This window comes from Balaenoptera physalus (genome assembly GCF_965194825.1).
Source record: "Balaenoptera physalus genome assembly, chromosome: 17".
In the NCBI taxonomy this organism is placed as follows: Eukaryota; Metazoa; Chordata; class Mammalia; order Artiodactyla; family Balaenopteridae; genus Balaenoptera; species Balaenoptera physalus.
The window spans coordinates 69,995,886-70,013,176 of NC_138895.1; the positions used below are offsets into that span (position 1 = coordinate 69,995,886).

Consider the following 17,291-nt stretch of genomic DNA (forward strand, 5'->3'; position numbering starts at 1 on the left):
TTGCTGGTGGAAATTCAGCCAGATAAAGACATTATGGGGACATCTACCCACTAGCCCAGCTTTCCCATTTAAGGTCTGTGTCTCATGAAGTGGTTCTCAACCAACCAGGAGCTATTTGCCTCCCTGAGGACATTTGGCAATGTCCAGAGACATTTTTGCTTGTCACAAATAGGGGAGTGTCAGTGATGTCTAGTCACAGAGGCCAGGGATTCTGCTAAACAACCCACAGGGCACAGGACAGCCCCTCACAGCAAAGAATTATCTGGTTGCAAGTGCCAATAGTGCTAAAATCTGATATGTGGAGGGTCTACAGCCCTGATCTAATGGCTATAACAATTCTGTCAACATGTTACTTTAAGGTGTTGAGAAGGCTGAGCTTCTAGTGGTAAATGGTACATAGGTACTGGCTAAAGCAAGGTCCGCAGTCACAAAGAATGCATTGCTGTGGTTACCTAAAAGGGAGGATTAGAAGTGGACCATGGTAACTTTCTCTCTTTGATTTGATTTCAAAGGAACCCAGATGACAAATCTGAAAGACGAGTACTGGGATAAGGTAACTAGGAGGAAGAATTTGAGTTAAAGTGGGTCCAAAGGGAGAAGTCTGTCATCACCCCCTGCCTCTTTGTCTGCATCACATCCTCACTGGCAGCCCCAGTTGGCTCATTCTTGGGGACCCTTCAGTACTGTGTTGGGCTGGACAACTCAGAGTTTCTTCTAGAGGCAGAATAACATGCATTGTCTTGAAACCAGATTTTGTGTCCTGGGGAAAATGTCTGCTTTGAGGTTGTCCACTGATTGTTTGGGGCGTTAGAGACCTCTGACGAGGGTTACACCTCTAGATAGCCAATGACTGCTATACTGCCTCAACAAAAGTTGAGGGAAAGGTGGTGATAGGGAGGTGACGACTATTTCTCAACTGTGAAAGGAACCATGCCTTCAAGTGTTATGAAAAATGAAGCACTTTTCTCATTGGAAAAGAATTATCCATCTCCTTCTTCTATTGCCAAAGGCTGTTTTTTTTTTTTTTCTTTTCTTTTGTTTTTTGCCAATTCAGTGAGAGTATGAACTTGGGATTCATTGCTTACAGGAAAAAAGGAAGCTAGTGTACTCTGGCATCCTCCAGAGTCAATGATAACTGGGCAGATGGAATTGAAAAGTGAAAATATTGGGGGCTGAGCTGAGCCGTTACAGCATGGAATAGTGCTGTGTAGTAGGGCATAACCAACAGTATGTGAACAAGTTCAGATTTGCTGAAAAGGAAACAAGGTGAAAGAGCTAAATTTGCTTTGAGCAAGTTTTTGTCTCCTCCAGAATCAAAACAATGAATGTTATTCTTCCCCCTGGTAAGAGAGTTGCAATATGCATTGGATCCAAACTTATTATTTCTTTAAAATTCTTCTTAACATTTTTATCTTCCTTTTCATTCCCACCACAATCCAAACCTTCATCACTGACAGGGTGAATTATTTTACTGCCTTCCCATCTGATCTTCAAATCTTCATTCTCTTTCTATTTCAGTCTATCCAATAGTAGTCATAGTTGTTGAAGTAGTAGTAGTAATATTAATAAAAACAATAGTTATAAGAAAGCAATACTGATAAAGCAATGTTGCCCATCCCTAACGATAGGTAAGGCCAACCTTGGCCACAGTGATATTCAAAGAGGTAGGCACATACCTCAGCCAATCAGAATTTTCCCTGGCATTGTATGTATAGATGCTTAGAGAAAACTCTTTTCCTTGGGGTAGTTAATCTGGGGTTATGTGAGGCCATGGAACTCTCTGTGGTGCCTGAACTATCTGTGGCCAGGCCTCTCTCTCATCAACTCCTTTTGCCTCCCCCATCATTGAAAAGAAAAAGCTCATTTTCAGTAGGAGAGAATGAGGCTAGGACATGGAAAGAAAAAGAGTGTGTGAGAGAGAGAGAAAGAGAGGGAAAGAACACCAGCTGACAAGATGACTTCCCCAGCCCTGGGGGTGAATCCTGATCCATCACTATCCTCTTCGCCTTTGCCAGTGATTGGTCTAGGATGGGCTTTTGACCAATTCTGGCCGATGAGATAGAAAGGGATGTCTGCCTGGGCATTCCCAAAAGATTTTCCTCACTGATAGGGGACTGGTACAAGAGGAGAAAGACATTTTTTTTCTCCATCCCCTTCCTTCCTGCTTGTGACCCTATCGTGTGAGATTACTAAGTTGAACACACACATGGCCATCGTCTTGCATCCAGGAGGGGAGATGTTGCCAGTACCTCAAGGGTGGCAGAATGGAAAGGCAGACATAGCCTGAGTCCTTAATGACGTGACTGAACTGCTGAACCAGCCCTAGAGTCCCCTCCTTTCAGACTTCCTGTTAGGGTTAATCATTAAAGGTCTTTGTTGTTTAAGCCACTGTGAGCCCCGTAGTCTGTGAACAAATACATACTAACTTAAAAACAAAACAAACAGACAAAAAAACAGAATTTATCCACACAAATTACCTCAATCCCAGACTTCTCTCTTGAGTTCCAGATCCAGCTACCTGCCAGGCATTAAACCCAGGTGGAACACAGAAACCTCAAACTCAACAGATCCCCAAACCAAACTCATCCTCTCACCTTGCAGACTTTGCCTCATCCCACGGGTGCATCACCATCGTCCACTTGCGTGCACAAGCCAGTTACCTTGGAGTCCCTCTGTAGTCTTTCTTGTCCCTCCCCTCCCATATCATGTCAGTCAGCAAGTTATGTCGATTTGACCCTCCAATCTGTCCTCGTCTCTCCAATTCCATCGTCACTGTTTTAGTTGGGGGCAGGGGTTCATCATCTTTCTCCAGGCTTTCAAGTGCTTTACTTGGAAGTGCTGACTTTCAAGTGCTTTACTTGCCTTTGGTCATGTTTCTCTCCAGACCTTTCTCCACCAGCTTCCAGCATGGTCCATCCAAAAGGCAGTGCTTACCTTGTCCTTCCCTTGTCTGAGATCGATTAGGGCTTCTCTACTGCCTAAGGTAGTGGTTCTCAAAGTGTGGTGCCTACACCGGCAGCATCAGCATCACCAGGGAACTTGTCAGAAATACAGATTCCCAGGCCCCACCATAGAGTGTCTACTGAATCAGATGCTCTGCTGATGGGGCCCAGCTCTCTGTTTAAACAAGCCTTCCAAAGGAATCTGTTGTGCAAAGTTTAAAAACCACTACTAGCTTAAGGCAATAAAGCGCAATTTCCTTGGTGTAATGGGTTGAATAGTGTCCCCCCAGTTCATGTCTACTCAGAACCTCAGAATGTGACCTTATTTGGAAATAGAGCCTTTGCAGATGTAATTAGTTAAGGATCTCAAGATGAGCTCAGGACTTCCCTGGTGACACAGTGGTTAAGAATCCACCTGCCAATGCAGGGGTCACGGGTTCGAGCCCTGGTCCAGGAAGATCTCACGTGCCGCAGAGCAACTAAGCCCGTGCGCCACAACTGCTGAGCCTCCGAGCCACAACTGTTGAGCCCATGTGCCACAACTAGTGAAGCCCGCGCGCCTAGAGCCTGTGCTCCGCAACAAGAGAAGCCACTGCAATGAGAAACCCATGCACTGCAACGAAGAGTAGCCCCCGCTAGAGGCAACTAGAGAAAGCCCACGCACAGCAACAAAGACCCAATTCGGCCAAAGATAAATAAATAAATAAATAAATAAATAAGGAAAGAACGCCAAACCTCTATAGGTGGTTTAAAAAAAAAGAAAGATGAGCTCATTCTGGACTTAGGGAGGGTCCTAATTCCAATGACTGGTGTCCTTAGAAGAGGAGGAGAAAGCATAGAGACACATAGGGAAGAAGGCCCTGTGAAGATGGAGGCAGAAATTAGGATTATCCTGCCAGGAGTCAAGGAATGCAGTGCCCCAGGGCCACCAGAGTCTGAAAGAGGCAAGAAAGGATTCTTCCCTAGAGCCTTCGGAGGGAGTGTGGCCCTGCTAACATGCTGATTTCAAAGTCCCTAGACTCTAGAACTTTGAGAGAATAAATTTCCATTGTTTGAAGCCCCCCAGTTTGTGGTAATTTGCACAGCAGCCCTAGGAAACCAATACACATTGCATGGCATGCAAGGGACTTCGGGTCTCAACCCTGTGCACCTGTCTAGTCTTGTCTCCTGTCTCTTTCCCTGCTCATCGATCTTTCTATCAAAAATATGTATGGAACGCCTGTTATGTGTCAAGCCCCAGAGCTACAGCAATGAGTAAGACACAGCGTCTGCCCTCAGAAGCTCACAGCCTGGGGGACAGGGTAGCAGCTGCCCAGGCAATTGCTGCGGGATGTGCTGAGTGCTTTGGCAGGGCTAGAGCTCAACTCACCAGCAGCACCAGCCTTCCTGGACCTCTCTGTGCTCCTGCATTACAAAGAATGCCTTTCTCCACTCTAGAAACCCTATTCTACTCTCACTTCTCCCACAGGGCATCATTCCCTCCTCTGTCCAACTTTTTTTTTAATTTCTGAGATATACATTTTAAAGTAATAACTAGGAGATACGCTCTCTGAGGGAAGGGCCTGGGAGGTACCATCTATCCAACTTTTGAACCTTGTTACTATGGACACGTTTCTATTAGTGTATCCACCACACGTCATTATAATTATTTATTTGTTTGCCTCCTGACCAGACTGTGAGCTATTTTGAGGGCATGGACTGTGGTCATTTATCTTATTCCTCTTTTTATCTCCAGAGCCTCAAACAGTACCTGGATTCTGGTAGTTTCTCTAAAAGAATATGTTGAGCTGGCTGAGAGGATGGAGAGTGGCTTCCTGCCTTTCTGCCGCCAGTTCACTGTGCAGCTCTAAGCTGGGAGGCAGGAGAGTGTGAGGCCTGGTTCGGGGCGGAGGAAGGAGCAGAAGGGGGTAGTTCTCTGGGTTGCATTTGGCGTGAGAAGCCCAGGAGGAGGGCATGGGGCTAAGAAGGCTTGAAATGCCATGGTCAGCGCACCTGGGCAGGCTGAGTGGTGGGGATGGTTCGTGGTCAGAGCAAGGGCACAGCTCTAGAGAGGCCCGTGAGAGGCTTTTGCTTCAACACTGGTTCTCCAACACGAACGAACATCAGAATCTCCTGGAGGGCTTTTTCAGTGGCAATTGCTGGGCACCACCCCCAGGGTTTCTGATTCAGTAGATCTGAGGGCAGGCAGCTGATCATTTGCATTCCTAACAAGAGCCTGGGTGATACTAATGATGCTGGTCTGGGGGCCACATGTGGAACTGCTGCACTGAGGAATACCTGATAGTAGAGCCATGCGTCTACATTAGGACCCCAGCTCTCAGAACTGCTCACAGTCCAGCAAGCACTTGAAAAATGTCTCTTATTATCATCATCCTCATCATGTCAGAAGGCCCCTTTAAACCTTCAGCGATGCCCATCATTGCTGGGCGTTTGGATTCATGTCGCCGTGCTGTAGAGCAGAGTTGCCCAGGTGCGCTGGGATACGCTGGAATCCATCCCCTACATGAAGTGACCCTGGGTTCCTATAACTTTAGAGTTCTTGGGTCAAGTTTTCAGTTTGCATGTTCTTCCTTCTGTCAGTGGTTTTGTCCTTGCCAGCCTTTTCCCCCCACCTCTTTAAAATGACTGCTTTTAATCTATTATAGCCAAGAAACCTCCACAGCCCAGATTGTGTAATTGTGCCAAAAATGTAGCTAGACTTTAAGTGGGTGAGTTGTCATTAAATAGAGAAGGTATGCTTCTCTATTTCATATTTCATATTTCTTTATTTCAAAGAATATTTCATATTCTTTATTTCAAAGAATATTTCATATTTCTTTATTTCATGTCATAAAGGTATGACATGCTTTAGTGCATGTCATGTTTTCGCATCAGAAGCCATTTTTGTTTCCTCTTATGGATGGTGGTGATACGAAAGACTAACTTTCTGGGACAAAAGGTTTCCTGATAGGAGAGATACTACTGCATGGTCTAGGCTGGTTTCTGCTTGGGGTTCACTGCGATTCTTTGAGTTTGAGGATCACAGTTGAATGTACACTCTTGGTTAAAGCCGCGCTTACTTTTGTCTCAAATTCCCAAACACATTCTCACCTATCTCTAGAGCCTCCCTTCTTTTCTCAGGGATCTGGACCTAGTCCCCATCTGTCAAGTAGCTCCCAGGTGTTCCCGATCCACCTGCGTCTGAACTTGCTGGTTCGGAACTCCTGCTACGAGTCCCAAACTAGTCTCCATTTCAGACAATATTTGTGTTGGCTAAATATTAGCACAAGTGAGTCATAAACGTGGCATTTTGACAAACACTGTGGCAGATCGCTGAGCAGATGTCCTAACATTTACAAGTTGGTTTTCATTTACCGACACTCAGAATGACACTTCGTTCATCAGCGGTGTGCTGAGCTAGTCTTGTCAGGATCGTGGTGTGCAGTTCAGTGTTTCTCAAACTCTGTGCCCATTAGCATCACCTGGGGAACATTTAGAAATCCCAACGCCCAGGCCAACCACCAGACTAATTAATTCAGACTCTCTGGGGGTGGGACTCAGGCATCAGTGGTTTTTAGAACTCCCCAGGTGACTCCAACACCCAGCCAAGTTTAAGAACTTGTTCCCCAGTCCATTGCTTCTCAGACTTTAACGTGCATGGGAATCACTTGAGGATCTTGTTAAAATGTAGATTCTGATTCAGTAGGTCTGAGTGGGCCTGAGATTCTGCATTTCTAAAAGCACCCAGGCCATGTGGATGTTGCTGCTAGCCCAGGGTCCATACTATGAGTAAGTAACCAGGCAGCAGTCCTTTCTAGCGCCTGTTCATTAGTCTGGAAAAAGAATTCCAGAAATCAATAGTCCTCTTGAGTTTGTGATTATTTCCACATTTATCCATGGCACCCCTAGATCTTGCTCCCTGTCTATGACTCTGCCACCTATAGCCACACTCTTATGGCAAAGTCATCTCACTCTTTGTGTCAATATTCTATTTTCCTCTAGATGGTGATTTTCTTGAAAACAATTCACACAGTAGAATAGAAGAGTCATCTGGCTGAACCCAAGCTTTTTCCTGTGGATCTATTTTTCTGTCTCTGCACAGAGCTCACTGAGCACAGGGACATGGCCTCCAGGCTAAGCAAACTCTGAACACTGTGTTTCAGCAAATGATAATATCCAAGTGTCTGTTATTACTGCTCCAAATAGGTTAGGCACAAAGACTATGTCTTGAGTTCAAAAAATGATGGCAAAAGGATTGGAGGAAAGCACAAAGCAAAAAAAAGTAATTTTTCAGGTTTCAGAATTGGCTAGGATTCCATATCAGAGTACCTTGGAAAATGTACTTTCCTGGCCAACATTCTATTGGCTTTAGAGCAATATTTGTCAAACAGATATCTGTGGACTCTGGTTTGTGGACATATTTTTGGGAATTCAACCTTCCTAGTAGGCTTTTTATATAGTGTCTTTAGTGCTGATAATAACTAATATATAAAAACAAATATAAAGCATACTGGATCATCAGGGTGAGCAGGGGCTAGCACGTGATTTCAATGCCTGCATTTGTGTTTCTGTTTAAAAAGCATGCCAAATAGCCATACTTTAATTGTTACAAGCTCATGGTAAAAGAACAGAGAACAGAGGGAGGTTTAATATAAAAAGCCTGCATTTTAGCCACGAGAAGGCCCAATTGTCTTACAGGGAGTCTTACAAACAAAAGTTTCTCAGTAGTTTGGATAGAGAAACGTGACAGGAGAACTAAGAAGTCACACACTGCATCATATTTTAGACATGCTGCAACTCAGAAAAACCACATTATAGCAATCTGCGCCATTTTTACATTTAATCTCAGCAAAATAACATTATCTATTACACTAAATCAATAACATACTTTTGCACATCATGGACTTGAATTTTACTAGCATTTAGTTTGCAAATTTGTTTTGGTTGCGTAGTTGCTTTAAAACTATAAGCATCGTAGTTTTAAGTTTGTACATATTCAAATCATTGTCTAATGCAGTAATTTGTCCTTTAAGAAGGTTTTGCATTTACTCATCTAGAAACACAGTCTTAGAACATATTCGTTCCTTATGCACATGTTAAATTCCACTAATATTTTCTACAGCGTCACAGGGGCATAGTGTAGGATCATGTACTCTGTTCCAGGACACCATTAAGGGGACACTGTTGGGAAGGGAAGCTGAGTTCCTAAATTGCATTTTTACGTTAGCTGCAAATATTATAACAAACATTTTCTAGGGAAAAATTTCCCTGCTTGGAAGTAATGCCTGATGGTGACATTTTCAGACCAGAGGATTGTAGAGGGTCCAGTATAACAAGTCACTGGTGAGTAATATGGGCCCATGAGAAAGCCTGGTCATACCTATGATTTGGAGGGAAAATAAAGTGCTTACAGGCTGATGGAACTCTGTCTCTCCACTCCCTGATGGCTGGCTGAGAGGCTGCACGGCTGCCGAGGGTTGGGCCTGCCCTTCGTACAACTGTTGACTGCCTTCTGACAGGGAGTAAGATTGGCTCTGGGGATTCAAAAAAGAAATACATAAAATGCTAGACCACTCACACAAGCCAGCTGCCCCTTTCAAGGGGTGACTTTCAAGGGGTGCAAACATCCTCTTAAGCTGCTAAAGCAGGAGCCAATGATTTTTCCTGAGGTCCTCTGCATGGTTCACAAGTATTTTATTTTATTTATTAAAAAAATTTTTTTTTCTTTTGGCTGTGCTGCATGGCTTGCGGAATCTTAGTTCCCTGACCTGGGATCAAACCCATGACCCCTGCACTGGAAGCTTGGAGTCCAAACCACTGGACCACCAGGGAGCCCGGGATCAGGAGTATTTTATTTTATTATTTTAAAAATTTTTTCCAGGATCAGAAGTATTTTAAAAGTCGGTTTCAGTTTCTCTGAAAGATAATCTAAATGGAAGCTTCATAACCTTGGCTAGTATGAATATGCTACTTACAGATGATTTTAAAAATGCCTCTTCGAAGAAAACGCTTATAGGTTTGCAACCATCTGAGCACAAGTTTGATTTAGAGCAAAGGAGAAAATCTTATTAACAAAGTTCCAGTTTGCAGAAAATTTTGGAGTTTTATTCTCTTCGCTCCTAGTGTACACACAATAAATCCGTCTTCCTGTGGGAAACCACATTAGGTGCAGCAAAACCTTATTAAAATTCTTATTGCCATAGCTTTAAGTATACCTTTTTCACTGTAAAAAAACCCCGACATCAAGACTTAACTCCGACCTGCCTTGTGCATAGTTAGCTCCAAATGGTAGTATTTTTGTCAGTTTTTAGCCATTAATAGTTTACAGACATGCTATTCACATGAGCCTAGACATTTCAGAAAAAGTAAAATATTAAATCCATTCCGTGAGTATTTGCAAATATCTGGTTATTTGGTGCTGTTTAGAAAAAATACTGGGATATTTTCACCTTTCAATCCAAGTTGTATAGGTTTGTGAGAGTACTTGTATCTTTATCTACTGATATTTGCAACATGAGCCTGTATTCCCAAAACACCTGATGGGCACAGTCTATGAAGCTTTGTGCAGCTTTGCTGCAAACTAACATCTTTAGTCATACATTCCTTAAATACTATTTTAACTGCTTGCTCTCTGCAAGGCACTGTTTACCACCTTGTTTTGAATACTTCTCTTTCACGCCTCCAAAGAGATTTCTGACTAATGGAGAAAAAATATTTTCCAAATGCATTTTGAAAGCATGGTTTGCTCTTGTGAAAACCAACAATTAGGAGTGATCACAATGATAAAGTATAAAAGTATCAATCATGATTTCATAGTTTAAATTTCTCCACATGCTAACCAAAATTAGAACTTGGTTTGATTCCCGAAAGCAATAAATACTTACATGGCGATTGCCCATTTTCTTTTTTTCAGAGATAGTTGTTCTGTATTTCATTAAGAGATCAGTTCTCCTACAGGCCAAGTTTATAATGGTTTTCCCAGGGCATAATATCTCTTGAGTTTAATAAGTAACCGTTGGCATTGCATTTGAATACATTGTTGGGGATGGGTAGGGAGTGGCAGCAACTACAAATGATCTTAACCTGCCCACGCTGCCTTGGTTAGCCGTCTTTTAAAACTAAAATATTTATTAATAAATCGAGTGTTGGCTTTTCAAGTTGAATATCGTATTCACAACTAAAGGGCTAAACCTTTCTCACTCCTGGATTATTGAAAGAGTTACTCTTTTTTATTTTAGGTGTTCATTTAAAATTTTATACCTTTAGGAGCTTCCCTGGTGGTCCAGTGGTTAAGACTCCGTACTCCCAAAGCAGGGGATATGGGTTCGATCCCTGGTCGGGGAACTAAGATCCTGCAAGCCGCATGGTGTGGCCAAAAAAAAAAAAAAAAAAAAGTGTACATTTTCACTAAGATTTTATACCTTGGAGTGATAAAAGCATTAACCAAACAAGACTGAAAAATCTTCTTATTTTACTAACATCACCCTTACTATTACAAAGGATCTTTTTGAAGGCTACATTGAGTTATGCTAACATCATTTTTATAATTTAGCTAGTTTCTAAATTTAAAAAGTAATATGTGCAGATGGTACATTTTTCCCCCTAATAATATGAAGAGGTACCATGAAAAGTAAGCTTGCTGACCACTCAGCTCCTGCCCTCTGAGGTTTGAGTCCTTCCAGAAATGGTATGCATACACAGCCATGTTTATCTGTCTGTTTATCTGCCTAGCTATCTTTGGTTATGCTTTTTTTCAACAAATGGGTTGGTACATTGCCTTCTGTTCCATGCCTTCTGGGCTTCATATACTAAATAGATACAAGACATTGGCACATTTCTTTTTCCGTGGCCGCATGTTCGTCTACTATGGGTATGAACCAAACCTTATTTAATCAGTCCACTATTCAAGGTCATTTAGGTTATTTGGGTCTTTTGAATGACTATCTTCATTTATGCATCTTTGCATATGTGTGCATGTTCATCTGTAGAATAAAATCTAAGAATGCAATAGCTGGCCAAAGTGTATATGCTTTAAAATTCTGAGAGATGTTGCCAAGTTGTCCTGTGCACAGACATAAAAATGCTGAACGACTTTCAAAGACCAGCTGACCCACGAGGCTGACTTTCAAAAGACAAAGTGTATACCTTCCTACAGTAATACGCCAGTGCTCCTTTTTCCACATAAGGCCAACACTGAAGATTTTCAAACTTTTTCATTTCTGCCAATTTCAAAGATAAAAAATGGTTATCTCACTGTTTAATTTACATTCCTTTCCTTTGATATTCTTAAAATTATATATCCCGATCCTAAAAAGCTGTTTGTATGAATTCTACTGTGGTCTGCTTGTTTATGTCCTTTAGGTTTTTTTGTTTTTTTAAATTAATTTATTTATTTTTATTTATTTATTTTGGCTGTGTTGGGTCTTTGTTGCTGCGCGCGGGCTTTCTCTAATTGCGGCGAGCGGGGGCCACTCGTCATTGCAGTGCGCGGGCTTCTCATTGCGGTGGCCTCTCTTGCTGCAGAGCACGGGCTCTAGGCGCGTGGGCTTCAGTAGTTGCAGCATGTGGGCTCAGTAGTTGTGGCTCACGGGCTCTAGAGCACAGGCTCAGTAGTTGTGGCGCACGAGCTTAGTTGCTCCGCGGCATGTGGGATCCTCCCGGACCAGGGATCGAACCCGTGTCCCCTGCACTGGCAGGCGGATTCTCAACCACTGCGCCACCAGGGAAGCCCCTGTCCTTTAGTTTTGAGTTATTAGATTTTTCATTATATACTTGTAATAATATATATAATAAAATCCAGGCCTTTGTCAAGCATAACAGTTATAATTCCCCAATTTATCTTTTGTCTCTGTTGATGTTTTGAGTGCATATATGTGTGTGAAGAAAGTGTTAGTTTTTATGTATTTAAATATATCTATCTTTTCTTCTTTGGCTTGCTTAGAAAAAGTCTCTGCATTAAGATGATTAGGACTTCTTGTACATTTTCTTCAAGTTTTTTTTTTTTTAACGACTTCATTTTTTAAGGTTTACATCATTGATTCATTTGGAATTGATTTTGATGTAGAATAAAGAAGAAATAGATTCAGCTTTAGTTTTGGTTATTCAATCGATCCTAGATAGTTATTAATTAATCCATCTTTCCTCTTCTGGTCTAAGATGCCATCCTTATTTTATGCTACCTTCCCATGTAACATAGTATGAAAATTCTTATAGGTTTATTACCTTCTGCTTATATATTCATTCTTTTGTTCTTTAACCTTTATCTGTTGCGTCTCTTGGATGGGCTAATTGCTGGGACTACAACAGTGAACAGAAGGGATATGAATTTTCTCTTTCTGGACTGTACAGCCAAGTGGAGGAGATATACAAAGAACAGATCATTACGAATTGTTGTACGGGCTATGGAGAAACCAAGCAGGACGCTGTGATGGAAGCTAAAGTGTGTGTGCACGAGCACGCTCGTGTGCATGAGAGTGTGTATAATTTACTTTAAATAGAGATAGAACTCTTCAAGGAGCTAACATTTAGGCTGTGAACCAAGGGATGAGAAGAAGGGCATCATTTGAAAAGAGAAAGTGTTCCAGGTCAGATGTTTTAGTTTGTGCTACACCTCAGAAATAGGACAGGGCTTTGCAAATTACTGGAAATGAAAGATGGCCAAAGAGATTGGAGTCCATTGTGTGGCAGGTGGGATGCTGGGTGCTGGAGATACAGTGGTAAACAAGACACAGCTGTCCTCTGGGTACGGACAGTGGAATGGGGCAGAAGGCAAGAAGATATAAGTTAACAACTAACGCTTTGACCATTCATGATTACTTTGCCTTTAGTGTCTAGTTTGCGTTCTATAGTTCATTACCTCCTTTTTCCCAGCCCCAGACTTCTCAGGGCCAAATCTTCCCTGCCCTACCTCTGTGCTGGCTTTGGAATCTATGTCTGTGTCACTAACCCCTCCTAGAACCCTTGATCAGTGACAGTTTTCCTCCCTCCCTTCCTCTCCCACCCCAGGCTGTTGAAGCTCAAAGTTCAGGAGGAACAAGGGCAATTTGACGTGCAGTGCTCAGTGTGGAGATAAGTTCTGCCCAGTTACTGAACACCGGAAATTCATCAAGAAGAGATATGGTTTATGGCTCCAGGGAGGTGAAAGATAGAAAGCTTAGAGGCCAAGGAAGAAGCTGACACACCTTCTTATTTTTCTAGATCACCACCACTACAGCCACCTCTTGATGATTTAAATGTACCCACAGTCAAGTTTGGATTTGACTGAAACAGAACTATTTCTGGTATCATCTCATCCTTTTCTCCTTCCCCATGGGGGTGTGAGGAGGTGGCTGGGATAATTCCAAGCAACAGCAGCAAGGGGGAATTCCTATGACCCCAGGCCATTACTGGAAGGATGTCATAGCTGGAGGTCCCAAGGGCAGAAAAAGAACTGCCTAGGAAAGAAGAGTGAGCAGACTTGATGGGGGAAAAGAGGGCACAAGAGGGGTAATGGGAGGGGTTTGGGGATTTTATTTTTTTGGTATCTTTATAAATATTTAGTGATTCTAAATTATTACAGGTGCTGCATCTTTCTTTATTAGACTGGGCCTATTTATTTACATCTCTTGGATTTTGGTGGTTCTCAAAGTGGTGATGCCAGCCAAAGTTCTAATCTCCTAACTTTATGTGTCTCAATAGCAAGTCAGAAATCAATCTTGCCGGAGAGTCTTTCCTTCTTAGCCCACCAAGGTTAAGTTTCTAACACTTATTAAAAATGTTACTTATATATCTGTTATGGGTTAAATTGTATCTCACCCCCCCAAAAAAAAAAGACACACTGAGGTCCTAACCCTCAGTACCTTTGAATGTGACTTTATTTGGAAATAGGGTCTTTGCAGATGTAACCAAGCTAAGAGGAGGTACTTAGGATGGGCCAGAACCCACTATAACTGGTGTTTTTATAAGAAGAGGAAAATGCCATATGAAGACTCCATCACACAGGGGAAGGCCTTGCAATGACAGAGACAGAAATTGGAGTGATTTAGCTGCAAGCCAAGGAACACCAGGGACTGATAGCCACCATCGGATGCCAGGAAGAGGCAGGGCAGGATTCTCCCCTACAGATTTCAGAAGGAGAACAGCCCTGCCAACATGTTGATTTTGAACTTCTAGCCTCCAGAACCATGAAAGAATAAATTTCTGTTGTTTCAAGCTGCTCAGTTTGTGGCACTTTGTCATGGCAGCCCTAGGAAACTAATGCAACATCTCAAAAAACAAACAAGAGAATCTCATCAGTTGCTATGATTCTCAGAGCAAATACATTACGCTGGATAATTTGTATTTAATAAAACGTCCACTTAGAAATACCCTGGTGAAAGCTCATATGATAATAATACAAACAAGTATTTCAGATTATATTGTAGCCATACAGTATTAAAAATAACAAAAATACACAGATGCTGATTTTCTAAATATAACCATCAAGTTGAACACTTGCCTAATATCTATTTCTGCAGGGAGAATTAATAGTATTTTCTTTATTTAGTGTAATTTAATTAGAACCCAAAAATTATAGTTGATTTTTGGACTGATTTTTTTTTTTTTTTTTGGCTGCGTTGGGTCTTCGCTGCTGCGTGAGGGCTTTCTCTAGTTGTGGTAAGTGGGGGCTTCTGTTTGTTGCGGTGTACGGGCTTCTCATTGTGGTGGCTTCTCTTGTTGTGGAGCACGGACTCTAGGCGCGAGGGCTTCAGTAGTTGTGGCTCGCGGGCTCTAGAGCGCAGGCTCAGTAGTTGTGGCGCACGGGCTTAGTTGCTCCGCGGCATGTGGGATCTTCCCAGACCAGGATTGAACCCGTGTCCCCTGCATTGGCAGGAGGATTCTCAACCACTGCGCCACCAGGGAAGTCCCTGGACTGCTATTTTCTTCCACATAAACAAAAGCAAAAAAGTTAATATTTTGTCATGTTTGTTTATACTTTTTGTCTCTACATTAAATAATAAATGTAGATGCTAATAAATCTTGCTTGATTAAGACAAAAAGACTAAAATCTGCAGGAAATGATTATAGTTGCTGAAAACAACTGTATTTTCATACTCCAAATTTTTTTCAGTAGTAAAAACCCTGAAAGTAACACATTTCATCTTGTAAGCATAAAAGCAAAACTCTCACAGATCAAAATACCTTCTTAACTCACTGATTGGTTAACAAGGACTTATTGCATATTTGCCACATGTAAGACATCGTGCTAAGCTGCAGGGTGTGTGAAAAATTTAGGACACAGCTCCCTCAGCCAGATGCTTATGTTCTGGTTGGAGAAATAAAGCATCTGCATAAGAGAAAACACCTTGATTTAATGTAGCATTTTGTGGCAAAAAAAAAAAACCCAAAACCAAAAAATAAACGGTAGCTCTGGGAGAGCAAAGACCTGAATTTTAGGCTGGTCTCTGGTACAACTATCAGAGTCACAGTCTCCAGTTCTTGGGTTTCAACTAAGTAAATGTAAGAGTTGAACTTCCTCTCTACATTTACTTCCAGACCTAAAATACTACGAACAGTTGGATTTAGGAAGGTATGTTGGGACTCTTTTGGTTGCAAGTGACTAAAACTCTGATTCACAAAAGCTTAAACAAACAAGGAATTTAATGGCTTGTATAACTGGAAAAAGTAGTTAGCTTCAGGCATAGCTGGATCCAGCTACTCAAACTGTATCCCCAGGATCCACTGTCTCTCTCCATTTCTCAGTTCTGCTTTCTCCCTGTTTAAAGGGATTCCCCCCCTCTCACAGGCAAAATGGCTGCCAGCAGATTCATATTTTCATCCTCACAATTCCAAAGCTATAGAAAAGAACATGAGAGCTTTTCCTTTCCTGTAAGTTTCACTGTATGTCCTGGTCCGATTCTCTGGCCCAAATTGGGACTCAACACGCATCTGTGAACTGACCACCATAGCTGGAGGGAGGTTGTGAGGAGTGGGTTTCACGTCACCTCTGGAGCTGAGAGAGGAGCCAACCCCACCCAAACCACGAGGTCTGAGAGTGGGGGAGGGCTGGTCACCCAGAGAAAATTGGGGTGCTCTTAATAAAAAGAGGGGGAATGGATGGTAGGCTGGCCAAAGCAAGAGATGTCCACTGCAGAAGGGCAAAAGGGAAGGCATAATGGGAGTAAGAGAAGAGAAAGAAAAGGGAAAAAGGAGAAATTGTGAGAATGGGAGGAGGAGGTGGAAATAGTAGCCCAGAATGTTTTGAACCCTCTCAGAGGCTGAGAATTGACTGGAGCCCCCAAAAGGGGAGCAGAGTGCCCTTCCCTTGGAACTTTCTCTTCCGGTACAGCTTTCTATGCATCCCCTTGGGTTGATCTGCCTGTGGTTGGCCACTGCCCCCGGCACCTTCCACAGCTGCCCAGGTACCCGCGCAGCATGCCTCTTCTGATGGCTCCATCCTGTAGCCTCTGCCCCTGTGAGCTCTGCCTCAGTGCTGACTGGTTGACAGGGCTCCATTGTCAGTGCTTCTCTGAAGATGAAACACCTTCGGTCTACACTGCAGGACTTCAGAACCCAGCACTCACTCATCAACACATATGTATCAGTCGCTAAGTGAGGAGTGTAATAGTGCTGTGCTGGGCACCACGGGGCAGAAGAAAGGAAGGTAAAAAACAGAGCGGTTGCCCTCCTGGAACTGAAAATTTATCTGCAGAGGATAGATATTAAAAAGTACAGTTGGAAGCCAGGATATACTTGAGGTAGTAAATGACTATCCCAAAGGGATGAGGAAGACTTCCTGGGGGCATGAGCCTTACCCTGGGGGTTGTGATGTGGCAAGGATTTGAAAGGGGTGGGGGAAGGGCACGGGGGACAGCACTGGAGGTGGTGAACGCTCTCTGGGGAATGATCAGGAGGTGACCGGGAGTGTGATATGTGGAGGGGACGGGGGAGAGTTGAGGCGACCTTGGAAAGCTGATGTGGATGAGAATGGCTGCGCTCGAATAGTAGCAAATGGAAAACTTGAAACCAAGGTTTCAAACGGGAGTGACTGGGACTTGGTGGCGACCTTTAGCAATAGGGCAACCAAGGAAGGAGCTACTCTAGCAGGGAAATGTGGAAGCCAAGGTTCCAGAAGACCCCCAAAGAGAGGAGTTCAGAGGGCAGGTGGAGGAAGAAGAGCTGGGCTTGGCTGAGAAGACAGGGATGGAGCCAGGTCAGGGAGCCATCCACCCAGGGGGTGTTAGCGTCTGGAGATGTGCAGAGGCCGAGCATGGAGAAAGGGAATAGAAGGCTGAAGATGGGGCTCAGAAAGCATATTTGGTAGGTGGTAAAAAGAAAGAGCCCATCAGAAAAGTCAGACGGTTCATCAGAGAAAGTGATAAAAAAGAAACGAGATAAAACAAATGCATGCGT

At 42.9% G+C, this 17,291-nt stretch overlaps 1 protein-coding gene across 2 annotated transcripts in view; it reads right to left on the reverse strand.

The window, feature by feature from the left end:
• Window positions 1-17,007, reverse strand: part of ANXA13 (annexin A13) — a 61,863-nt gene extending 44,856 nt beyond the window's left edge. The window contains exons 1-2 of one of the 2 annotated variants that reach the window (XM_082433219.1): window positions 9,806-17,007; window positions 8,333-8,455 (exon numbers count right to left, since the gene is read on the reverse strand). In XM_082433219.1, the coding sequence (XP_082289345.1) occupies window positions 8,333-8,455; window positions 9,806-9,856 (174 nt within the window). In that variant the 5' untranslated portion in view covers window positions 9,857-17,007. The remainder of the gene's footprint in view (window positions 1-8,332; window positions 8,456-9,805) is intronic. The other variant, XM_082433220.1, reaches the window with a different exon arrangement.
• Between the last annotated feature and the right edge of the window lie 284 nt (window positions 17,008-17,291).